Raw genomic sequence first — 27,490 nt, 5'->3', positions numbered from 1 at the left:
TGTGTGTGTGTGTGTGACAGGCGTCGGCTGAAAAGCGTCATTCATGCTGGACAACTGTCGGTCGTGTCTTTCTCTCTCTTTCTCTGGTTGTTTATGTTAACTGTGTCTTATAGAAACATCAACCGACATTCCTGAAATGTAAATATTAAAAATATTATTTAATTGTTTCTTTTCTGCATGTTTAAAGCGGTGCGGGTTAGTGGAGTGTTTCCCAACCTTGGTACCTTCGTGAACCCCTTTCAATAATATTGATGTCCCGAGTAGCTCCTCTTGTTCATAATGAAAGCAATATTTTTCTTTTCATAACCGCTTTAGGTTAAAAAAAATGTCTCTCAAATTTATTCTTAATTAGATACACCCGACTTTGCCAGGCCGTAAAATACGCTTAAATATATTTTAATTCATGCAAATTTCGTATTTATTATGACAGAGCTAATTCTCTATTGAATATTATAGTGTACCTAATATATAGTACCGATTTCAAAAGTGAAAAAAAGATTTGGGTGCCATTAACTAGAATCGAAACCGAAACATATGTAGCTATCGAGAGATAGGTATGAAAGATTTAATATTAAACGACTTGAAGATATGAATTGAACTTGACCATGTGCAGAAAGGAATAAAAATATGTCGGCAAGTTGAAATGAACATTTTTGCATTTCACCTTGCCGATATATGCCGGTACGCATTATTCATTCATCCCAACAAAGAACTGACTCGTTATAGACCATCCTTGGTGTATGATTAATATTTCCTGCTATTTTCAGTGTTATGTGACCAGTAGTTCAAGATTTTATCGGTTAAATATTTACACACAGACACACATACATCTAGTGTTTAATTTATATAGATTTTGAAAAAAAAAATCAACTGGATCTTTTTTCCAGTTTATTCACAATTCCGTACATGCAAGTTTTCTTTTAGAAAAATTAGGTTTGAAGCTCCCGAAAAATGCCTTTGCACATATATGTAAAGGCATTTCAATATCAGCATCTCTTGAAGGAACCCTTGGCAAGCCTTTTAAGGAAAACCAGGGTTCTGTGATATCCTAGTTGGGACGTCCTGGATTAAAGATTATTTTGTTAAACCTTTGCTTCACAATAAATTACGTAAGCATGAAGCTTTCCAGTAGTAGTCGATTGTCACTTGAGACTGAAAAGAAGTTAACTATTATTAACAGACATTAAAAAAACCCCAAAAAACCTTTTCACCTAAAACCGGGCGTATTGCCATTTGGACGTAAGGGACTACGATTCGAGATACTATTTACAAGAACATTTTCTAGAGAGTTAAGTAGCAAGATGTTTGTTAATAGTATATTTAAGCTTCTGCATGTCAGTACAGTCAGGGAAGCAGGAAACAGAAAGGGAATTACAAAGTCTAGCAGTCCGAGGGAAGAAACTATTAAAGTAGAAGGCTTTTCAACACTTAAGGAACTCTAGGGATAGGATGCTGAGGTAGGCACAAATGCTTCGAGTTTGTAAGAGTATATTTCAAAAAAGTACTTGTAAAACAGGCACAAGTATGCAACGTTATGACGGTGGGGCAGGGGTTGAAGCTTGATTGATGAAGTGAAACCTATTACGTTGGGGATTCTTTTTTGCACTTTGTGACACCATCGACTCTCTGATCTGCATTTACATTTATTGTCAAGGCCGTGTTCATGAGTCGGTGGATCAATTCATTTCCTCATCTCGATCGCCTAAAGATCTCTCGATCTTGTCCAAGCAGCAACCTGCATTTAACTGTCTAACTCTTAACTCTTCTCAACTCTGTCATTAACTGTCACAAACTCAAGACTATCCACAATTGTCCTTAAATATCGCAAAGCTCATTACCACTGCTAAAACTAACTTTAAAGTATATTGAATGATCTCTTATTTGGTCCTACCACACCTCGATCAACAACCCCATTTCAGCTTTCTTCTGTGTGCGTTAGTGAACAACTACCGTCAGAACACATTCCATTAAAGTACTTATACCGTTTTTCTGCTGATAAACTTATTTCCTTTTTCTGTACATATTTTTCTTTATTCTTCCTCATTTCCCAACACTTGGAGGAGGTGACGCCGATAATATCACGGATGGCATGTCAAGTTGGACGAGTCCAAGCTTCTTGTGCACGGATGCTTAATACAGGCCTGTTTGCAAACCTGGTATCTCACCTCGTTCCAAAAAGCAAGGACAGAAATGGCTAAAGGGCCTTTAGATGGATCGATATTTATCTCTCACCCATGGTGGCATTATGTAACGCAAAAAATCTAGCATACTAGAGGAAGAGTATTATGGCCTGTGCAGCCCCTTCGACATTCCCCAATAGGGGCATCTCAGGCGATTAGCCATAAATTAACACCTTCTCAAAAGGCGAAGAAAAAGCCTGGGTGGACCTCCTAGAACTACACAAGACAAAAGTCATTTTTCAGTCAAAAGAGAAAAAGTAATCTCAACAATTGGCTACAGGTCCAGGGTGAGTCGCAAACAGATGAAATAGACAGTCAAATATTAGACTTTTATCTTAGCCTTTTTTCTTTGTTCATTTCCATCCCAGGGACGTGCAATAAGTAATGCCCCTGACCCACTTCCCATAGCAGTAGAGTAACGAAACTTGGCACAGTTATTAGCCTTTCTTTACATAGGAACCATCCAGAGTTATGCATTTCTCCCATCGTTTGAGGCACTCTGGAGACCGTTTTTGTAGACCACCCCAGGTTGGTCTTCCAATCACGACGTGACTTCAGAAGTTCAAGAAAAGAAACCAACATAGTAGATCGTTTTCCGGTATCTCGGGACGTCTATAGTGAAGGAGTGTGATTTTGTTGTTTATTGGGTTAGTCAGGGATATTTGTATCGAGGATGGGTAGTAGGGCTATGTTCGTTAGAACACATTCCATTAAAGTACTTATAGAATAAGCACACAGATTAAATATTGTGGCGGTGGGACAGAGGTTGGAGCTTGATCGATAGTGCGGGACCTATTAGAGTGGGGACTCTTTTTAGGACCTTGTCTAAGAGTGAGAGACTAGTGGTTGATGCACCAGCCCAGATGTGACAAAAAACTCCATGCGTGGGTGAATTGTGGCTTTGTAAAGCTATAGGATATTCTCTGGCATGAGTAATTTTCTATTGCGGTAGAGATAGTCCACATTCTTTGCAGCAGCCTTAGCAATGCCCTCAATGTGTTTGCTTCAATTCATGTATTTAAATACACTTTTATCTTTAGTGATTGGACAAGCTAATGTTTGTAAATAGTGGTGGAAGATGATAACGGGTATTATTCGTACATTATAGTTGTATCACAATCTAATATAAGTTTTGATAAAATGATAGGCACAAATCTTGGTTTTTACACACCTGCATGAATGCAATATACATCATTTTTTACACTTCTGCATAAATGCAATGTATACCATATTTTACACCCCTGCATAAATGCAATGTATATCATTTTTTACACCCGTCCATGAATGCAATGTATATCATTTTTTTACACCATTCCATAAATGCCATGTATATCATTTTTTACACACCTGCATAAATGCAATGTATATCATTTTTTACACACCTGCATAAATGCCATGTATATCATTTTTTGCACCTCAGCATAAATGCAATGGACATCACTTTTTACACCTCTGCATGAATGCAATGTATATCATTTTTTGCACCTCAGCATAAATGCAATGGACATCACTTTTTACACCTCTGCATGAATGCAATGTATATCCTTTTTTGCACCTCAGCATAAATGCAATGGACATCATTTTTTACACCTCTGCATAAATGCAATGTATATCATTTTTTGCACCTCAGCATAAATGCAATGGACATCACTTTTTACACCTCTACATAAATGCAATATATATAATTTTTTACACCCGACCATGAATGCAATGTATATCATTTTTTACACCCCTGCATAAATGCAATGTATATCATTTTTACACCCCTGCATAAATACAATGTATATAATTTTTTACACTCTTGCATAAATGCAATGTTTATCATTTTTTACACCTCTGCATAAATGCAATGTATATCATTTTTTTACACCACCTGCATAACAGCAATTTATATCATTTTTTACATCCGACCATGAATGCAATGTATATCATTTTTTGAACCGATGCATTAATGCAATGTATATCATTTTTTACACTCTTGCATAGATGCAATATATATGATTTTTTACACCCGTCCATGTATGCAATATATATAATTTTTTACACCCTGGAATAAAGGCAATGTATATCATTTTTACACACCTGCATAAATGCAATGTATATCATTTTATACAGCCTGGCATAAATGTGGTTCTCCCCAGAATGTGCTGCTGCCATTGTGCATAGAAATCACTTTTTCCTTTGCTTCCAACGTAATAGATGTGCTTAGACTAAAGCCATTGTAAAAAAGTAATAAAGAACACAAGAGTTTTATGCCCAGTTCATCAAGTCCAAGGTAGCTGAGCAGTGGCTTGCTTTCCACTAGTTTTACAAATAGCAAACAGAATCCTAAACAGAAGCACATTTAAGACCGTAAACGACCAAGTTCACTCTGATTCTCTATCCCCTGACATTCAGCATGTGGTACAATGGGGAAAGAGGTGGCTGGTTACTTTTAATGCATCTAAAACCATGGTTCTATCTTTACATCATCAACGTTCTGATCCCCATCTGACACCAATTGAAATGAATAACTCTCGTTTTGGGGAGGCTCCATGTTTTGATAAGTGGCCTCTGGACCTTGATAAGCGGTGATGTCTATGTAATATATATATATATATATATATATATATATATATATATATATATATATATATATATGCTCTCATAGCACTGCCCCCCCCTCGACGTACATTATTAATTAGCTACTGAACAAAAATAATTGAATAGCTCGCATTTACATTAAAATGCTAATCAAAATACTTATGCAATCAAGTTATAAAAAAAACTACTGGTGGGTGATAAAATAATAGAATCTTAAATTTTGTTATTTAATAAAATTTCAATAATAAAATTGCCTAAACATTTTTATTTGTAGTTTATCTTAGATATTATTTATGTGATTGGCATCTAGAAAAGCCTGTTTATTCATTGTTTTAATGATTTAATGCTTAGTTAATAATTTTAGAAGAAGATCTTTTTTACGTAACATGTACAGTACAGCATATTATCAATGGGCTTGGTGAACATTGAGCAAACCTGAATGCAACATCATTAAGAAAATAACTTCAGCAAGGTAAAACAGATAAAACCAAACAAAAAACAATTTGTTTTAGTATTACTGCTCTACTTTCTCAATAAATATAAACGAAATCTTCCCTCCCACCGCGACCCTTTCCCAACCCGTCTGCCATAAACACCGAAACCCGAAAACAAGAGTCAAATGCGATGGAGGTGTCTCTTGGATAAGAAGAAAAGTTTCATGAACATCTCACCACGCGATAACTCTCCACTGATATTTTTAAAAATTTATTTTGGTGCTAAATTGTCCTTATTAATTCTTTTGTTGGACATGTCTCTTGGATAAGAAAAAAGTTTAATACCTTTAAACAGAAATTACAGTAATGTATTCCATTTTCATTTCATTTGTAAATATGGGAGGGGAATTTATCTTCAAATACCTTTAATTTCGAATTAGAGCTATGGACTTTAAGTAAATATTAATAAGTACTCTGAACCTTTTTTTTTTAATGAAGAGTAGACAACGCATTGTGGATGCTTTATCAGCAGCTCTCGTTACTCTCGCTTCTCCTTATTTGTCCCTCAGTCCTCATTTCCAATGAGTGATTTTTCTGACAAAGGGTGAAGAAAAAGCTGCTCTCCAGGTCGGCAGTACTTCGTGAACAGTAGCCTGAGATGTCGGAAATTTTCTGTTTCTATGTCTATCCTTCTGACCATATCACGAGTAAGGGTGCTGGAGGTAAACGTTTCATCTGGGCTGACGTGATCCACCTGATAGTCAGGGACCCGAACCTTGGATTAACCACTAAGGAGGCTGTCCTATCAGTAGGTGCAAAGTACTGGTGCTGCTGTATTGCCATTTGGTGAATGGATACTGGACCATGCAGTAGTTTTTGGTGGGGCCTATCGATGCCATACTAGTGGGTAATTTTATGGCTTTACCTTATTATGTGCTACAAAAAAAAAAAAAAAAGAAATTCCTGTCTTTTCCTCTCTTACTTTCCCTCTCTGTCCTGCTCTAACCAAGTCTGTCGACCTGTTCCACAAATCCCAAATCCTCAACATGAAATATCTCCAGAAAAAAAACATGAATAAACCTAGAAACCCATCCTCCAGCATAGACTCCTACTACTATGTCTCCTTCTCCAACATCAGGAGTCTACGTTCCAACCTTGTAGAGGTTGAAACCCAATTACAGGAGATGAAACCAGACATATTTTTCCTAAGCTCGCATAGGGCCGACTACTTCCCTAGACGAGAAAATTGACCATATCCTGTCTGCTCATCCTTCGGTTAAAATTCACATTTGCGTAGACTTCAATGTCCATAATGTGGAATGGCTGACCCACTCAAACAAGACAGATTATGAGGGGAGGTTCTGTCATGATTTCGCCATTGCCTGTGACCTCACCCAGGTTGTTATGAACCCACCCGTGTGGCCGATACTTCCGGTCAGTATGCTAGCCTTCTAGACCTTTTTCTCACAACTTCCCCTGAGCTATGTTCATATTCTGTTCTGTCTTCTCTGGGATCTTCCGACCACTCTGTTGTAGCAGTTAAGATAAAAACGAAATGTAATAAGTCTTCAGACATACCTCTCCACCGTACTGTATATCGATACTCTATGGCTGACTGGGATAGCTCTCGTACATTTATATCTGATCTACCTCTGCATTCCATGTTTAAAAAGGATGTGTTCTCTATAGTATCAGACCTTACCGAATGGTTAATTGTAGGCATAGACCGATTCATACTATCCAAAAAATTCCAACAAAACCCTAACAGCCAGCCATGGTTCTCCCCTGAATGTGCTGCTGGCATCGCGCACAGAAATCACTTTTTCCATAGCTACCAACATAATAGATGTACTGAGACTAAAGTTGTTTTAAGGACTGCCAGCAACCACTGTAAAAGAGTAATAAAACATGCAAGAGAGCTATATGCTTAGTCCGCTAAATCCAAAGTAGCTGAACAGTGGCTTGGTTCCCACCAGTTTTGACAAATAGCAAACAGGATCCTGAACACAAGTGTGCGTTCTATCCCAACTATCATCAATGGTCCTGAGCTCATCTCGTCAGCATTAGACAAGGTCAAACTATTTGCCAAGAACTATGTGACGAAGGCCATCAACTCCCCGTATTTCTTCCTATAACAGACAACGTGCTATGCAACATACAAATATCTGTGCGTGAGGTCGCCAAGAACCTTGATTCCAGTAAAGCAACTGGACCTGATGGCATTCCTATTATAGTGTTGAAAATCTTCAACGAGAACTTGGCCCCATACTTACAAAACAGTAAAGGAGAAGTGCTTCCCAACACCCTGGAAAACCCCATCAGTATGCCCTGTATTTAAGAATTCAGGTGATAAGTCGTCTCCCTCTCAGTACAGACCAATAAGTCTCCTGTATGTCATGAGTAAGTTGCTGGAATCGATATTAAATAAAGAAGTAGTCAACCACCTCAGCAGAAATAGCCTTCTTAGTTACATGCAGTATGGTTTCTGTTCTGCCAGATCTACAGTAGATGTGCTAACGGTTATATCTCATAGGATTAGTGAATCTCTTGACAAAGGCTTCCTTTCTAGGGCAATTGCTCTTGACAAATCAAAGGCCTTCGATAAGGTATGGCGTAAGGGCCTACTTCACAAGATTTCCAGCTACGGTATAACTGGAAATGTTTTCCCAATCATTAAATTATTTCTCTTTGATAGGCTCATAAGAGTAGTGGTTGATGGGCAGGAATAAGAGGCCCACAGTATTAATCCTGGACTGAACTCTCCTCCTGATTTACATCAATGAGTTCCCAAAACACATACTTAAATCATTCGTTGACATCTATGCTGATGACACGACCATCTATGCCAACACATCAAAGGCCGTAAATGACAAAGCTCTCTCTGATTCTCTCTCCTCTGATCTCGAGTGCATGGTACAGTGGGGGAAGAGGTGGCTGGTTATTTTTAATGCATCTAAAACCAAGCTCCTATCTTTACATCATCAAGGCTCTGATCTCCATCTGCCATCAATTGAAATGGATGGCTCTCGTCTAGGGGAGGCCTCATGTTTTGACAAGCTTCTGGGTTTGACCTTTACTCCTGATCTGAAATGGAACACGTACATCAAATCTGTTGCCAAGGTCATTGGAAAAATGATAGGATCATTCTACCACTCCAGAAGATATCTCACTGCTGATGCAATTCTCTATCTGTATAAAAGCCAAGTACGTCCAAGGATGGAGTACTGCTGCTACATCTGAGCAGGAGATGCTAAAAACAGCCTATCCTGCCTTGACAGAGTACAAAATAGTCTTCGTGGCTTAGTGGGGGATGCCCTTTTCTCTTCCCTGCAACCTCTCTCCCACAGGAGAGACGTTGCGAGCCTGTCTTTGTTTTATCGTTATTTCCATGGGAAGTGCTCATCTGAGCTCCAATCTCTGGTCCCCCCTCGCCAATCTTTCACAATAAATACCCGTCTAGCTGAATCCACTGTCAAAAATTTTCCACACTCTTTATCTGTGCAAAAACCAAAACGTAGATTCCATGAACAAAGCTTATTTCTTAGAACTGCACGCTTGTGGAACTCTGTTCCGTCAGCCTGCTTCCCACCTGACGACAACCTGGATGTCTTCAAGTCCAATATAAACAAATTCCTTTAGACACTTTATCAAATCTCCAATACTAACGATTACTACAATACTATCCCATTGGTTACTGTACACACAATAACCGTTATCCTCGAGTGGCTTATGGGCCTTGACAAGTGGTGACTCCTTTGTAAAAACAAAAAAAAAACAAAAAAAACATACTCTTTTCTAACCCGAAAAGTAGCAATTTCTCACCCCTTCTGTGTTGACGTCTAGAGATACCAGAACGCCTTCTACTTTAATAGTTTCTTCCCTTGTACTATTAGACTTTGTAATTCCTTTCCTATTTTCTGCTCCTTTAACAGTACTAACCTATAGAAATTTAAATGTAATGTGAACGGATATATTGTTGCTCAACTCCCCGCAGTCCCCTGAATTAAAGGAATAAATTATAAGATGGTCAACATCATGAATTTTGGAATATAGTTTTTTGTCATTTATTCTGTCTGTCTGTCTGTCTGTCTGTCTCTCTCTCTCTCTATATATATATATATATATATATATATATACATATATATATATATATATATATATATTTCGGCCACCGATTCCGTAGTCAGGGGGTAGGACTGCCGACTGTCATCACGACGGTTCTAGGTTTGATCCTCGGCTTGGGAGAGGTGTTAGTCTAGCGGCACTGATGAGTTGTGAAACAACGAAACAGGTCTGTATGTCGATGACTAAAATATATTTTATATTTTTATATATATATATATATATATATATATATATATATATATATATATATATATATATATATATAGACTTATATGTAATATACTGAATTGGTGTAATTCAGTAAAGTTTCATATACCAATAGGTTTTAAGCCAAAAATGGTTGACTTACGGATTAAGCTACAAAATTATCACATTTCCTAATTGAGCATTAATATACTGTGTGCGTAAAATCAAGACTTCAAGACAAGGTGTTGATGGCAACAAAAAGTGTATTTCATTTTACGTTACAATTGTTTCAATGTCTAGTTCGACAATTTCAAGCATTATATCGTTTGAAAATTTTCAAAAACCAGCATTTCTTCAGACTTTATGAATAAACACACTTTAGGCAATGTAGCATTTTTTGAATAGAAAGAAAAAAAGGCGGGGGAGTGGGGGGAGTCCCTAACGGGAAAAGCATACGAGAAACATTTACCTTGGTTGTGGTTACGGAAAAGCCCATTTAAATATTAATGTATCGCCTAATTTTCGTATCCTTATTTAAGAACAGTTATGTGAAGTTTTTACGGGGAGCCCTAAGTCATTTAAAAAAAGAAATTAAAAAAAAATATCCCATTTTATCTGAGTACAACACACTTGGAGCCATGGGTGGTTTTGCTGTCAGAATAATAATTAGAGGACGTATAATAATTAATTTATTTAGAGAACCCAAGAATATAATGCATGAATTATATGACAGGAGCAGCATAAGTGATTCCTTTAGATCAAAAACTTAATTTATGTACTTAATTTGTTAAATAAGCCATTGTAGCAACTGATCTTGAAGTCTTGATTTTGCACACACAGTATATATATATATATATATATATATATATATATATATATATATATTCATCCACATACAGTATTGTTTACGCTGTATCACAGCTTATCAGTGCGGCTAGATTAGCAACTACCTCAACCAGGATTGAAACTCAACAATCGGCGCTTCTCACCGTAACGCTATTTGGCTACTGCTGAGATAGATATGCGAAATCACAATGTTTAAATATTGTCCAAACGCCGAAGCTCTATTTGCTAGCGGCAGTTTGTTATTTCGCTCCCAAATATGTTCAACCCAAGATAGGGAGCATTTATAGTCATTCACATGCAGTACTGTTTCGCTGTATCACAGCTTTTCAGTCCGGCTAGACTAGCAACTACTTCAAACCAGGATTGAAACTCGACTGCTCAGGCGACAGTCATCGTTTCTCACGTTTAACCTTTTTAAATATTGCAACTTTTTAAGAGAAGATTGTTAATTTTATTTAGCCATACGCCTAACTCATAATCACGTCCCATACATGTCATCTCATCACTCGTATATGCTTTTAAATAGCTATAAATCGCAACACTGTTCTGACCGAAAGAGATGAATAAGCTAGACCAATAACCTACTTGCGTGAGAAAAGGATACAATAGGAAATTTCTTTCGTTAGGTTGGGAATAAGTAGAGTAGAGTTTTTCATTAGAAACTTCATCTGAAAAAAATTTGGGGAAGCTTATTTTTTAATATGAGTAATTGATGTGATCTGCGTTTTGTGTTCCTTGTGTAAAACGGTGGGTAACTTGGTTCTTAACCCCCACCCTTTCGCTGGTTCAAGGGATTGTACATGTCAACCATGAAGACGATCAAAAGAAAAAAATAAATAATTCGAATTCTGCTTGATCGTCTCGCATAAACAAATCTGAAGACACCGTTATTTTCTGATAAAATTACTGATGGCAATATTCAAACTGAATGAATAAACACAATGTACATTTTTTCTGCTCGAGTTGCAATGACTAATAATAGATATTGGAGGTCAACCAGAACAAATATAGCGTGGGAATACATAACTATTTTCTTAATAAGAAGATAAAAAAATGAAATATTTAATAATATATACTAGTTTATACCCGCAATTCGAAGGTACAGTACCTGGGTATGTATTGAACATAAAAAAAGAAGCTTTAATAACTCAACGTTTCGCTCACGGTTCTGTGAGCTTTTTCAAGAAGAAAGAAAAAAAAAAACACTTAAAAATGGTACGTGGGTCATGTATCTTATTTAGCTTTTTAAAAAAAAAATTTAACGTTGAGTTATTATTTTTTCTGACGTTGAATTATTAAGTTTTCATTTCTCTATTTTTAAATCATGTCGTCGGATTGATTTTATCCTTTTATTATGTCGACCTAGATTTTGTCGCTATATAACTATTACAAATAAAAATATTTGTGAAGTTTCGTAATAAAGCTATGAATATTTGCACGAGAGAGTAAATAACTATGACGTACGTATTGTTTTTTTATTATCTTAAGTCCAGCTTATTTTAAAACCGGGAAAAATATATAAAAAGTGTAAGGAAAACGCATCACACGCAACGTGTTTTCATTGGATAATAGATAAATTTATTAAAATTATCATTCTCAACATTAATCTATATAATTATAAAACTCAAATGACCTTGTAACGGGTGCTGTAACCGAACATCCGGTTTACGACTTATAAACATAGACAAGCGGCTTGAACACTGTAAAAGTGGGGGACGAATGTTTGTTGAGGTCATTTGCGAGCGCCGCTCCCGTAGGTCGATGAGTAGAACTGCTGACTATCAACGCAATGGTTGCTTCTAGGTTCAATATCCTCGGCTAGGGAAAGATGATAGTCTAGCCGCACTGATGAGTTGTGATACAACGAATCAGTACTGTATGTAGATGACTACGCCCCCTATATATATATATATATATATATATATATATATATATATATATATATATATATATATATATATATATATATATATTAGGAAAACAAATGACTATGATTGAAATATTGGTAAAGGTGTAGTATCCTTTCACCCAGAAAAGAATCCTTTAAAATTGCCACTGTTGTAGGTTTCCGAGGGTGCTGAAAACGGAAACAACAGTCAAAATCACAGGAAATTAACAATTTCAATGATATGAATAAATTATAGTTTCATAAATTGGGGGATTCTTTTTCTATATTAATTTATCGTAAAATAAACACCCACTTTATAGCCAAGGTGACCATAAAGTGGGTGCTTATTTTACGTTAAATTAATATAGTAAAAGGATCACCAACTTGTTTAAACAATAATGTCCGACCTTAAGGGCAAATTTCACATAGCTCACTACACAATTCAGGTCATTAGCTTTCCAACGAACCTTTATTTGTTAAATTCTGATCAATAGTCGACGAGATTTCGAACTTATTAAGTTGCCAAAAGAAGTGATAGGCTGCCGAATCCAAAGCGCATGTGTCTCCTTTGGCAAGCTAGAAAAGAGGTTTTGGATAAGGACCGGTATCCGGCTAGACACGAAGTGAAGAGTCTACAAAACCATCGTCCTGGCAGCCCTGCTGTACTCAGCAGAGATCTACAGTCTGTATAGAGAACACATAAGGAGATTGGAAGCCGTCTAACAGAGACACCTGAGAAGGATCATGAAGATCAAATGGAGTGACTACATACCAAACACGGAAGTTCTCAGGAGAGCAAACCTAGATAGCCTGGAAGCTACCCTTGCTAATATGCAACTACGATGGACCGGACACATTTCCAGGATGGAAGACAACCGAATTCCAAAGATCTTCTACGGGGAACTGAAAAAATGGAACCCGCAAGGTAGGAGGTAAGAAGCGGCACCTGAAGGAAATGAACATCAATTTCAAAAGTTGGGAGGAACAAGCCAAAAAAAGGAGTAGTTAGGGGAACAGTCTCCACAAAGGAAAGACAGAAATAGAGAGAACGATTGGAGAAGCCTTAGAGCTGAGACACTATTGACGACATAACCCCGGCACCCACATATTCAGTGCCTGTGACCGGATGTTTCACACAGAAAGAGGACTATGCCAACACTATATAACTACTTCATTTACTCACATAAAATTAATATACGAAAGTATAAATTTATGCATAAACTTTAAGTATTTACTTCAAAAGTGCTCAATACGTAGGTAGAGCTAGTTAGTAAGTTATAAAATATACATGGCGATTAAGCTACACTGAATATTTCGCGTTGCATCCACTCTAGGACTCTTCAGGCTTATGCGCCCTAAGCCTGAAAAGTCCTAGAGTGGATGAAACGCGGAATATTCAGTGTAGCTTAATCGCCATATATATTTTATAACTTACTATATATATATATATATATATATATTTTTTTTTTTTTTTTTTTTTTTTTTTTTTTACAAAGGCATCACCACATTATCAAGGCCCAGAGGCCACTCAAGGATAAGGGTTAAAGAGTGTACAGTAGAAGTTGGTCAATATAGTAATCATTAGTAATGAAAATTTGGTAAATTTAATAACTTATATGGAACGGCTCATCAAGAACTTATTTACTTTAGACTTGAACAAAACCATATTGTAGTCAGCCGGAAAGCAGGAAAACGGAAGACAATTCCACAGGCGTGCAGTTCTAAGAAAGAAGCTTTGTTCATGGAATCTACGTTTAGGTTTAGGCACAGATAAAGAGTGGGGGAAATTATTGATAGTGTTTACAGCTAGACGAGTGTTTCTTGTGAAAGTTTGGCGAGGGGGGACCATAGATTGAAGCTCAGTTGAACACTTTCCATGAAAATAACGATACATCAGAGACAAACTCGCAACATCTCTTCTGTGAGATAGAGGTTGCAAGGAGGAGAAAAGGACATCTCCTACGAGGCTACGAAGTCTATTTTGAACTCTATCAAGGCAGGACAAGTTCTTTCTAGCAGCTCCTGCCCAGATGTGGCAACAGTATTCCATCCTTGGACGTACCTGGCTCTTATATAGATAGAGAATAGCATCAGCAGTGAGATATCTACTGGATCGATAGAAAGATCCCACCATTTTTCCAGCGGCCTTGGCAACAGATTTGATATACGTGTTCCATTTAAGATCAGGAGTAATGGTCAAGCCCAGAAGCTTGTCAAAACTTGAGGCCTCCTGAAGACGAGAGCCATTCATTTCAATTGATGACAAATGTGGATTAGAATGTTGATGATGTAAAGAGAGAAGCTTGGTTTTAGATGCATTAAAAGTAACCAGCCACTCCTTTCCCCATTGTACTACGTGCTCAAGATCAGAGGAGAGAGAATTGGAGAGAACTTGCTCGTTTACTGTCTTAGATGTGGTACCATAAATGGTAGTGTCGTCAGCATAAATGTCTACAAATGATGTAAGGATATGATTTGGAAGATCATTAATGTAGATCAGGAAAAGAGTTGGGCCCAGGATGGATCCCTGAGGGACACCGGCATTAATATTGTGAGCTTCTGATTTTTGCCCCTCAACTACTACTCTTATGAATCTATCAGAAAGAAATGATTTAATAATTGAGAAGACTTTTCCAGCTATACCATAGCTAGCGATCTTATGAAGTAAACCTTTATGCCATACCCTATCAAAGGCTTTAGATATGTCAAGAGCAATTGCCCTAGAAAGATTGCCACCGTCGAGAGATTTGCTAATCCTATGCGATATAACTGTAAGGACATCTGCTGTAGATCTAGCAGAACGGAAACCATATTGAGTGTCACTAAGAAGGTTATTTTTGTTGAGATGTTTGATTACTTCTGTATTTCAGTTCAGCCCGGTTTTGCTCGGGCCTATGCACTGTTCATAACTTTATGTGCGTGTATATATATATATATATATATATATATATATATATATATATATATATATATATATATATATATATATATATATTAAAAAGTTTGACTCATGTCCAGGTAATCTATATCTAACATTTCAAGTGTTTAGATCCATAATTGGCGTAGGAGTTTGATAGAGTCTGCAAAGGTCAACTTTTAAAACTTTGACCTCTTGGCAGCCAAATTTTCACCCCAAAACTGATTAAAAAGCTTGCTGCATGTCTGAATATCCTTTATGTAAAATTTAAAATGTTTAGACCCAAAATTGGCTGAATAGTTTGCTGGAGACCACAAAGGTCAAATCTTTTGAACTTTGACCCCTTGGCAGCCAAATTTTCGGCCAAAACCCAATTAAAAAGCTTGCTTTATGTCTGATTACATTTTATGTAAAATTTCAAATGTTTAGACTAAAAATTGGCTGAGTAATTTAGTAGAGACCGCAGAGGTCAGCGTTTTTTTTTTTTAAACTTTGACCATCAAGTTTGACCCCTTAAAAATATATTGTTTTGGGCTCAAATCAAATTAAAAACTTTGATCTATGTCCAAGTAAGCTACATCTAAAATTTCAAGTGTTTAGACCCAAAATTGGCGGAGGAGTTTGGTAGAGTTTTCAAAAGTCAAATCGTTGAACTTTGATCCCTTGACAGCCAAATTTAAATCTCAATACACCTTATGTCAAATCTCGAGTCTGTAGATTGAAAATTGGCAGAGTAGTTGGTTAGGAAAATTTTACACACACACACACACACACTGACAATTTCACTTTTATAGATATATAAATATAGTGTCATAAATTCGATCCTAACATATGTTGACGACGGCTAAGAGCCAGAAACATGCATGTTCATAGATATACTTTTATGCACGTAAAAATAATATTTAATAATAAAAATAAATTAATATATAAATACTTCCTATAAAAAATAAGGGCGATCTATTCATATATATATATATATATATATATATATATATATATATATATATATATATATATATATATATATATATGAATACTGCTTTCAATCTTATAATAAAAAACAAACAAGTAAATAAAATAAAATAAAATAAAATAAAAAATAATAAAAAAAAAACAATGTCTTCTTTTTCCACACCTACCCTTGGCCGTTTCCATACGATATTGCGTCCTTGGGCATTTTCGTCATAAAACAACGACGACTCATCGGCTGGGAACTTCGGATCTTCAAAGAGAATCCCGTCTTCGAGGCATTTCTTAGTAATCTCATCATAGTTTTGATTTTCGATGTCAACAAATGCATTTTCCCGGGCTTTCCTCGAGGTTCGACCGATGACCCGGGAATGCTGGCCACCGCCTCCGGACATAAAGGGAAGCCGGATTCCAAAATGTCTATCGTGGTCGCCCGAAGAACCTTCGTCGTGTTTCCCTCCAAGGTTAAATGTTAAACCGCTTTTTCCGGATCCAGTTGAAGGGCCTCCATGGCTATAAGAGTAGCTGTAAGTGCGAGTACCACCGGCTCCGTTAGTGCTGGAGAAAAAGGTTTTCCTGCTAAACATTTTGCCTTTTATTAAAATCCAAAAATTGTTGACGGTAAGTTTATTTTAAGTTTGAGAGGCGGAGGGAAAAGTTACTGCAATCGTAACGATTGTCGAATGAGCTAATTAAATGGACTGCAAGCTTGCTTAACGCTCAGGCAATAAAAATGACTAACCCAAGCGTTCATGTATTCGGTTCATTGCGTAGGAATAGGTCGGTGTCAAAACGAGGTTAAATTACTTCTCGGTATGACGTCACTTCATCTAAATGAAAATTAATTACGTGACTAAGCTGTAAAACTAATATATATATATATATATATATATATATATATATATATATATATATATATATATATATATATATATATATATATTGGTGTGAATCGCCATTCTATGGTTACTGCATAATTAGTGTATTTGCTGTTGCCTTTCATGTATTTAGACATTAATTAACTAGCAGGACTACCAGGCATTGCATGGGAGAAAAAGCATTACATAACTTCTATTTTTATATTTTCTATATTTTCCTCTTTTTCCACCCTCCTCCCTATTGCTACTCCAACCTTCCCTTTCTTCTTTACCCATAAAAATTCTCTTGAGGCAGCATAAGGAAAATAACCGCGGAAAAAGATCAGGGCTACTTCCATTTACACGGCAACATTTAAAGACGTGTGCAGTTTGATAACATTAAATGGCTAGGATCAAAGTGCAGTAACTGTTCTGATACTACGCTCCGCCTTTTCTGACCTCGATCAGTGGAGGAAAAATCCGTCTAGATTGAGGCAATTTTTATCTTTATTCCTTTCCAAGGCGTTTCTTATTTGGGAGCTGGATTTTCCAAACATTAAAACCGACCTTGTGTCTACATCTGCCCTCATGGGAAGGCAATTAAAAAGGAATATCAAATGTGTAACAGAGCGCATATGGGTGTGTGTGAGAAAATCAGCAACAGCCGAAGGATAGCTGGCTAGCGAAAATATTAGCAGTAGCAGCCGTTAAAGCAAATAATTAATCACTTGACTAATCTGCAAACTATATATTGGCATGAATAGCCATTTTATGGTTACTGCACAATTAGTGTATTTGCTGTTGCCTCTCATGTACTTCGACATTATTATTATTATTATTATTATTATTATTATTATTATTATTATTATTATTATTATTGGCTCACAAGGTGCGTTCACACAGGTGCATCAGAGATCTCTCCTTGAAAACAGCCTGTGGTGTTCCCTGGAAGCTGAGTTACAACATCTCCCCAGATGTCCAGTACTCTCCACCTCTTTCGATAGTATTTGCAAATAATTTGCATTATCGCAACAGCATGCTCGCCATCGATTTCTCGCTGGCAGCGGACATTGGTCTCCACTGGAATTTGAGTGGCAATAAGCCTCCCCAAGGTCCCAGTTCTCTTCGCAATTATCCAGTGGAGATATGGTCAGTGCTCTGTCTTTGGTCGTTCCTTCCTCCTTCACTCTACTTGGCTGTTTGCTTTCACTTTTTTTTTGTTGACTGGAGGGTAGTGATGTGGGGATGGGGGTGGAGGTTAGAGAACTTATAGATATTATAGGTATTATTTTGATTTTCTTCATCATCCATATCCCTCTGGCTTGCTCTGTGTATTTCTCCTTTTCTTTGATATTCACCCTGTGGTCAGCTGGAACAGATTATTATTATTATTATTATTATTATTATTATTATTATTATTATTATTATTATTATTATTATTATTGGCTCACAAGGAGCCCAGGTCATCAAAGATCTCCCATTGAAAACGTGTGGTGTTCCCTGGAAGCTGAGTGACAACAAGTCTCCTTAGTATTTTTATTGATCCTTCATGGTTATAAAGTGTAACGACAGTCGGTACCGACACAATAATTTTGAGGGGCGAGGGTCGTGATTAACTTACAATTTTGCGGTTATAGTTTTCTTTCTTTCTTTTTATCTTCTTCTCCATCTTTTTTTTTTCCACATATGTTAAGTGTTCTTCTTTAGTTAATTACGAGCTATTCGGTATTTATTTTAAGTCAAGTAATTATTGAGGAAAGCATTTCTTACGCATATGAATTCACGAAAAAGGAATATCAGAGATTATTGCGAAGATGTGCACCCGTATAAATTTGTAGAGATCTCACACATCGTGATAAAAGTAAATGCGTGAACACAACAATGTAATTATAATAAATATAATTATAGTAGATATAATTATAGTATCTATAATTATAGTAGCTATAATTATAGTAGATATAATTATAGTAGCTATAATTATAGTAGATATTATTATAGTAGATATAATTATAGTAGATATTATGATATACAAATAATTCAATACGTCTTTTAAACATGGGTAAGTGTTTACCTGAAAGTTGACATAATCAAATTAAGTGTGAATTTTCAGTTTTTACAGTTGTGGTAATATATATTTCTGAAAACGATGAAACTGAATTTTACTTCTTACTTTGTTCGTTACGCCATGGATCTTTTCAATGACACGGATAAAGTACTAAGTAAAATTCAGTTATGAGTGACATACTTCTGGCGATTGACAGTTCGATCCTCAGTTCGGGCGATACTAATTGCGAATTACTTAAGTCTTTTAGTCCTCACATTACACGAGGGATGTTTCTGACAAAGGGATGAGAATTGCTGTTTTCTAAGTCTGAATCTATCAATCTAACACTTATGTTTAACTAGTTATTTTTTTTAACTAGTTATTTTTTAACTAGTTATTTTTTGACTAAAAGTAGTACGTTTTTTTTCAACTCGTTACATGAAGTCGTTTCATGCTTTGTCTGCAGCGATTGCCATAAAAAAACGACTTCTGCCTGGTTATAGCTAAGAGAACAGGAGCATGCAATTTCCTTGGATGACATAAAAGTTTCCATTTAAAATTCCGTGTAGATTCTCAAGGTGAACAGAATAATTCCCGATTTCGACAAGATAGACCTGAAGGAGGTCGGAGGTTATATCGGCCGAAACTTTGTGAAAACAACATTCAAGACGAGGACAATAGTTCGAATAATCCAAATAATACAACTTATCAATCCCCATCTAACAAATTCAGCAAAAATATGTCTCTTTATAAATATTCACCACTTGTGAAATGGGTGACAGGGAGAGTAAATGAAAATGAGAGTGCGAAAATTCCTCCACTCTTTTTGATTATAGCTGAAAATAAAATATTGAACAGAACAATATAAAGCGAGAAAATAGATTTAAAATTATTTTTCAAAGCAAGAACCAAAAATTATTCTTAATCAGTAACGAATCAGATTTTTTTGTGCCTACCGTTTGTTATTAAAACTATTCCAGAAGGAAATTCGCGTATTTTCTTTATACATATAAGATGAAGATATAACAAATATGATCCAATGAGTTACAGGTAGGTCAGCTCATAATATATCAATTACTTATTGAGAATGTATGGAGTTCTACGTTTGTTGTTAAACATTAAATGCCCTCTTAAATATTAATGTCATAGGCGACTATTTAATTTCACCAATAGATACCCCTGACCCTATTTACCAGGATACGTTGCAAGTATAAGGCCAATTACGACTTGGGCTAGACAAATGCTAACATACACACGTTAACTTACTACAAAGCACTTTTTGTGTGCTCAAATAATACTGTTTTTTTTTCTTCTCTCCTCTAAATTGCAGTTCTAGATGGCGTTTGACCTTTTTCTTTTTATGTAAGTGCTTGATGTGAATTTGCTTTTTGAAATAAGAGCAGTTAAAATGAAGGCAATTTTCACTTGCGAAAGGCTAAGTTATGCTAATTTATCCGAATGGTTTCAATAAAACACACGGACATGCGCACTAAACGCTAAGTATTAAAATATAATACGTTGAGATGGACGTTTAGACGTAGATTTTCCAGTATTTTCCGTGTTTAGGAGGAGGGGGCGTGCGTCAACAACCGATTCTACGTTAATGAACTTCTTCTTCTTCTTCTTCTTCTTTTTCTTCTTCCTCCCCCTCTTCTTCTTCTTCTTCTTCTTCTTCTTCTTCTTCTTCTTCTTCTTCTTCTTCTTCGTCGTCGTCGTCGTCGTCGTCGTCGTCGTTAATTCCGCGCTAACCAAACACTCATTTTATATATAGCAGCAAAGATGCATACGGTGTGTATAAAACTAACGAGTCTGTGGATGAGTACGTATATAATGTTCAAATAACAATACAGTTCATATCAACATTTTGTATATATAATATATGTATACGTGTGTCGATGTTTAGACATTCAACAAACAGTTCAACAAACGGGGACAATAACGTACAATGGACAGTTCTTCTACAAAAGAACGAATAAACATATTTGTCTGTGGCACACTAGACAAAAGGATACATACCTTCTTGGATAGTTCTTTGATGCGCTGTCTTGAAATTGAAGACCCTTGTAGAACCATCAGTTGACAAAGTTATTATTTTTATTTTCTGTTATTCAATTTTCACTCACAACAAGGCAGTGCCACTTTGAAGTAGGAATCTACTATTGGGGACATAAGTTGCAGGGATATTATGAAGGGAGATGATCAGCGAGATGTTTGTTGAACTTCTGCATTTCAGTACAGTTGTAAAAGCAGAATCCCGGAGGGGAGTTCCAAAGTCTAGCAGCTCTGGAGAAGAAACTATTAAAGTAGAAGGCTTTCTTACATCTAGGGATCTCTACTGTGTAGGGTTGGGATTTAGCTGCTTGTCGGGTTTGTCGGGGGTATTTACGTCGAGGGGTTACCAGTGCTTGTAGTTCGTTAGAGCATTCACCATTAAAATACTTGTAGAACAGGCAGAGGGTTGCAACATTTTGTCAATATGACAGAGGTTGAAGCTTAGATGATAGTTCAGGACCTATAAGGTTGGCGACTCTCTTTTGAACCCTGTCCAGAGTGAGAGACTAGTAGCAGATGCACCAGCCCAAATGTGACAACAGTACTCTATGCATGGGCGAATGGTGGCCTTATAGAGGCACAGGATACTTGCAGGCATAAGTAGCTTTCTAGCACGGTAAAGAGAGCCCACCTTCTTCGCAGCAGCCTTTCACATACATTTATTTCCATGTCATTCCGATTCTCTCTCTCCAACTGTCTAACTCCTCAACTAAATAACTCTGACACTCACTCATGTGTTCCGTCAATATATGACTACGCTTTCTTTGTTCGATTATCTGACGTCACATAACCCGTCAATCCTCATTATCAAGACCACCATATTGTTTATTATAACTTATTGTTTATGAAATTAAATTCCGAATCTATTTATTACGACTTTAAAATCTATTTAAAACAATTCTATTCTGCTTAAATTATATTCTGGTATCTTTTATTGCTCCTAAATTCCTTTTGTAACATTCTTTCTCTTAATAAAATATTTCATATTTTAAAACATTGAACGATCACCGTGTTATGTCTCAGCTTTACTTTTGGTAGTCCAATATTTAGCAGTAATAGTTACTTAGACAAAAATCAATTTTTACGTTCCTATAAACAAGTAAATAAGAAAGGGTAGACTACAAATGAAGTTACATTGATATCAAGATTTGGTTGGCCTTCTTTGAGTCTAAAAAAAATGGATACTCCCTGGAAGGCTATTTGCCAGAGCAGTCTATAGTGAAGCAATAGTTGCGTAATCCAGCAACCAAAAACAGGCATTGTTTGACTTCAGCGACAAAAAGGTTGACACTAGTCGAGGACGATCAAAAGGCTCCCTTTTAATTAGCTACTACACTGAGATGTAGGGGAGGGCGCTACTCATTTTCGAGGATTATTCTATTTACCTTCGATTCTCACCTTATAATACGGAGGATTTTCCAGAGGCTCGCTTTTCATTAGCTACTACACCAATGACGTCACTTCTTTCTAATGACTACACCACTTACCCTTGATTCTTACCTTATAATGTAGAGTGTTTAGCAATGGGAGGGGATCAAGTACCATTTTTTTAATCTGTGATATGACTCGACTGAAGATTGAACTTTTACCTTATACAGGTGTTATATCAAGGTTTTCCTTCTTCTAGGTTACAGTAACCTATACGCCATTAAGATATAAATTTTACATTAAGTTTAGAGGTTAATCCACAAGTATTTATTTAAAATCAAGGCTCAATGCGTCGGTGTTAACAAGAGATAACAATAGAACCCCCCCATTTCCTTTGATCACCTCAAAAACAGTTTTAATCGAGTTAAGTTTCTGTTGATTTTTGTAGTGAGTAATTTCTTTTTCACAATGAAAGGTTGGCTTGTTCAAAATTTCTTTTGATCACGCAACAAGATTTTAAGCGAGGAGTTGATTGCGCTATTCAATGTATTGTTCATTGTTTGACAATATATATATATATATATATATATATATATATATATATATATATATATATATATATATATATATAGTAAGTTATACGCATAAACCCGAAGAGTCCTAGAGTGGATAAAACACGACATATTCACTGTAGCTTAATTGCCATATACATTTTATAACTTACTAACTAGCTCTACCTACGTATTGAGCACTTTTGAAGTAAATACTTAAAGTTTACGCATAAATCTATACTTTTGTATATAAATGTATGCGAGTAAATTAAGTAGTTATATATATATATATATATATATATATATATATATATATATATATATATATATATATACCAAGTTTAAGGTAATCAAGAAGGAAAGCTCGTGAATTAAAATGAAGTTATTAAGAGTGCTCAATAAAGAAGAGCAAAATATACTTTTATTTATACAAACAAATATTACATGTTCGCTACACTGAACATGCTAATGTTTCAAAAAATTCGTCGGTATGAACCAAAAGTCCTCATCAGGCGACAAAATGAAGTTTGTGTACCACTGAAAGCGTCTGGTTCTCAAATGGGAGATTTGAGGAAATACATATATATTTTATGAAAATGAAACGTTAAATTTTGTAGCGACTATGTAATATATCTCTCTCTCTATGTATATATATATATATATCTATATCTATCTATACACTTATAAATTCGTTTTTCTTTTGTGTGCGTTGATATTCATATTAAAAACCCTCTTTTCTATTTATTTAAAAAGAAAATACAATGTTCTTATATATGGGTTGTTGGATTGCATTTACTAGCAAAAGATCTAGCTAATTTGCATATTCTTTTAAACATTCATTTTAATTAATTCCCTATTAGTTTTTTTCGGTTTTCTTATGAGATGATCATCTTTAGTTAACTATTACGTGTAATTATATTCATGCAGATATTCTACATGATTTATACTTGCATAATATTTGCGTAAAAAGTGTGCAGTAAACACAAAATTGTTTCCATATGTATTTATCTATAAGTATATATTTTGGTTTGATCTATAAAAGTCAACGTGTCTGTGTGTGTGTGTCTGTCTGTGTACATTTTACAACGCAATAACTCTGTCAATTTTCAGTCTACAGACTCGAAATTTGATATACCAGGTACTGAGATTTGGAAAAATCTTTGTAATCCGTTTTCGGCCAGAAATTTGGCTATTAAGGGGTCAAATTTCAACGATTTGACCGTTGAGAACTCTACCAAACTCCTCCGACAATTTGGAGTCTAAACACTTGAAATTTTAGATATATGTTCCTTGGACTTGGATCTAACTTAATAACTTGATTTGAGCCCAAAAACATAAATTTTAAGGGGTCATAATAGGGGTCAAAGTTAAAAAAAATTGACCGTTTTTTTTTTGCTCAACATACACCTCCAAACACCTGGGCAACGTCGGGCTGGAGATCTTTTTACCCGAATACGATGTCCAGCATGTTTAAAATATACCATTTGTTGTAAAAATCTAAGGGATAAACATCGGAAGAAGTTGGTTGGGACCGGATATTTTTACGGAAACATAAATCGTAAAATTGCCAACTCATTAATGAAACAGCTGTAATCGAAAAAACCCAGGAAATAAACTAAGATTATAAAAAGAAAACGTGATTCTTTGAATTTTCAACAAAATTTTGCAATATATATATATATATATATATATATATATATATATATAAATTCAATATGGCGTAATGAAAAAATATAAAGGTAACTGCAGCTTCTCTTCCAATTTTCGGATTTTAATCATGTCAAATCACATTTTAATTCCTTTTGACAGATTGATTGTTGCCATTTCTTCTAATGAGTTAAGGGCAAAGTAGATTCACTGATTGATATAATTATTAAGTGATTGGTTTTGCGCTACAAAACAGATACTGTCAATAATTGTATAAATCGACTGATTTAAAGGAATAAATTACAAGAAGCTCAACATCATGAATATTCGCATGTAAATTTTTGTCATTTATTCTCTCTCTCTCTCTCCTCTCTCTCTCTCTCTCTCTCTCTCTCTCTCTATATATATATATATATATATATATATATATATATATATATATTAAGAATATGTAATAACAAATAGTGATCTATAGGGATTTATAGTAAGATTGTGCATCTAAAAACAAAAATAGATTTAAGTCTCCTAAAATTCATAATAGCATTTTCCGCAAGAACATGTAGCGTAGTAGTGGCTACATGTGCTTGGTGATATTCAGTTATAAGTTACATTCTTCTGGAGGTTGAAGGCTTAATCGACTCTCAAAATACAATGGCGAATTACTCAGAACTTCTACCCAGTAACAGTTGACGGAACGAGAGCGTGCTACTTACTCATGGATTTAATAAAGCGTTCGAAATTTCGTGCAGATTCCCGCGTTCGACAGAAAGATTCCCATGCTTGACAGGATACACCTGAAGAAGGTCGAAGGTTATATCGACCGAAACGTTGTGCCAAAAGTAGCACAGTAGTCTGAAATATTCAAATAATACGAAAGGTCGGCTTGTTAAAAAAAAAATCGTTTCAAGCCGCAACAAGCTTTTAAAGCACGAGTTGGATACTTTGTTCAACGTATTGTTCATTGTTTTAGAAATAAAGATTCTTTTATATGTTGGGATGAGGGAGAGTTACTTTTCAGATGAAGAAGAAGAGAGGGGAGTTGTATACATCGACATATACGTTTTTTTTCTCCCTTTCATCCCAAACAAGTCATATTGACACTTGGAACATAAGGAGCTACTGTTTGGGATGATGTTTAACAGGGAACCGTGGGGTGTTGAGCAACGAGAAGTCTGTTCACATTGCTAAAGCTTCTTTCTTAGAACTGTCCGCCTGTGGAACACTGTTCCGCTGGCATGCTTCTCAGCTTACTACAGTATGGTCATCTTCAAGCCCAATGTGAACAAGTTCTTGCTATCCCGTTCCCTTAATTAGTCCAATTCTGCCAAATTCTCATCAAAATCTATCACTGAACTGTTGCCACACAAATCACCTTACACTCATTAACCCTTATCGTTAAGTGGCCTTTAGGCCTTGGTAAGTGGTGGCGCATTTATAAAAAAAGTTAAACTTCTGAAGGTTAGTAGAGTAAAGTAAATAAGAAACAGGGAGGGAATTTCAAAATCTAGCAGTCCATGTGAAAAGAAAACAAACTATTAGAGTAGAAGGAACTCAACATTGAAGGGGTGGGATTTTGCTGCTTGTTGGGTTAGTCTGATTAATATGTTCGTTGAGGGAGTTCAAGTGCAATGAGTTTGTGAGACTACATTTCATTAAAATACTTACATAACAGGCACAGGGATGCAACATTGTGGCGATGGGACAGAGGCTGGAGTGATATGAGGCTTTTTTGGGATCTTGTCTACCATTAGTCAGATGCACTAGTCTAGATGTGGCAACAATACTCCATGCATGGACGAATTTTGGTTTTGTAAAGATATAGGATACTTTTGGATGTGCATAGTTTTCTAACACGTTAGAGAGAGCCCACTTTCTTTTGCAACAACCTTTCTATTTCTCAGTGAAGAGCCAGAGTAAGGGCTGTAGTTAACCTTACTTTTCTTTTTTACTACATTTTCTATGGATAATAAATTAAATACAACGTCTGTATAGTTGCTTTTTTGTCTGTCAATCGATAACTTTATCAGCTGAGTAGCAGAAGATTTGACTTGTAAAAGTATTCACTCCTGGGTGAATGCTGGGTGAATACAGACGTTGCATTTAATTTATTATCCATAGAAAATGCAGTAAAAAAGAAAAGTAAGGTTGAGCCGACTACTTCTGTAAAACACACAGCGTCCTGAATGAAAAAAAAAAGCAGGCTCCTTCAGTTTTGGACAGACTATGGATACCCACGAAGGGTTGCTTGCGCGTGAAATTTTTGTGGCAGGAGGTGCACAATTTCCAACCACACCTCTCCTGAGACGACATTGTTAAATATCAGTGGCAGGTGAAGTACAGGACGACTGGAAACAAATGCCGAGATAAGCGGAGAGCACATACAGCACCTACCCTTCCCAAATGGTCACCCACCTGGTACTGGCCAGGCTCAACGTTGCTTAACTTCGGTGATCTGGCGAGAACCGGTGTGTCAACGTGATTGAGTCGTATATAAAATGAATGAAAGTAGACCATGCATAATAGTCTGATATTGACAAGACCATAATGGGTAGCCAGTCTCGGAACGAGCGGCGAACACTGTAGACGTGTGGACAAAAGCTTTTTTTTTTACATGGGGTCACCACTTATCAAGGCCCGAAGGCCATTCAGGGATAAGGGTTATTGCGTGTTCAGTAATCAATGAGATAGTATTGTAGTAATCATTAGTATTAGGGGTTTTGATAGAGTGTCTTACTTAAGGGGGTGGTTTGTCAGGAGTTTGTTTATGTTGGACTTGAAGACGTCAACTTTCATGGTATGCAACCACTTCAGCTGACCTCCTGATTGTATTTGCTAATCTTGAG

General features: G+C 36.0%; 1 protein-coding gene and 1 pseudogene across 4 annotated transcripts in view; both read right to left on the bottom strand.

Annotated features, from left to right (window-relative positions):
- The window catches only part of LOC145256322 (calpain-B-like), a 267,137-nt gene extending 250,280 nt beyond the window's left edge, over positions 1 to 16,857 (bottom strand). For 3 of the 4 annotated variants that reach the window (XM_080115058.1, XM_080115066.1, XM_080115067.1), the window contains exon 1: positions 16,299 to 16,857. In XM_080115058.1, coding sequence (XP_079971184.1) covers positions 16,299 to 16,715 — 417 coding nt within the window. In that variant the 5' untranslated portion in view covers positions 16,716 to 16,857. The remainder of the gene's footprint in view (positions 1 to 16,298) is intronic. The other variant, XM_080115057.1, reaches the window with a different exon arrangement.
- A 10,165-nt stretch (positions 16,858 to 27,022) lies between these two features.
- Positions 27,023 to 27,139, bottom strand: LOC145256719 (5S ribosomal RNA; annotated as a pseudogene).
- Between the last annotated feature and the right edge of the window lie 351 nt (positions 27,140 to 27,490).

This window comes from Euprymna scolopes, chromosome 32 (assembly GCF_053919585.1).
Source record: "Euprymna scolopes isolate OS-2025 chromosome 32, ASM5391958v1, whole genome shotgun sequence".
Classification (NCBI taxonomy): domain Eukaryota; kingdom Metazoa; phylum Mollusca; class Cephalopoda; order Sepiida; family Sepiolidae; genus Euprymna; species Euprymna scolopes.
Note: the sequence above shows the minus strand (reverse complement) of the source record. Positions and strands in the feature narration are given on the sequence as shown.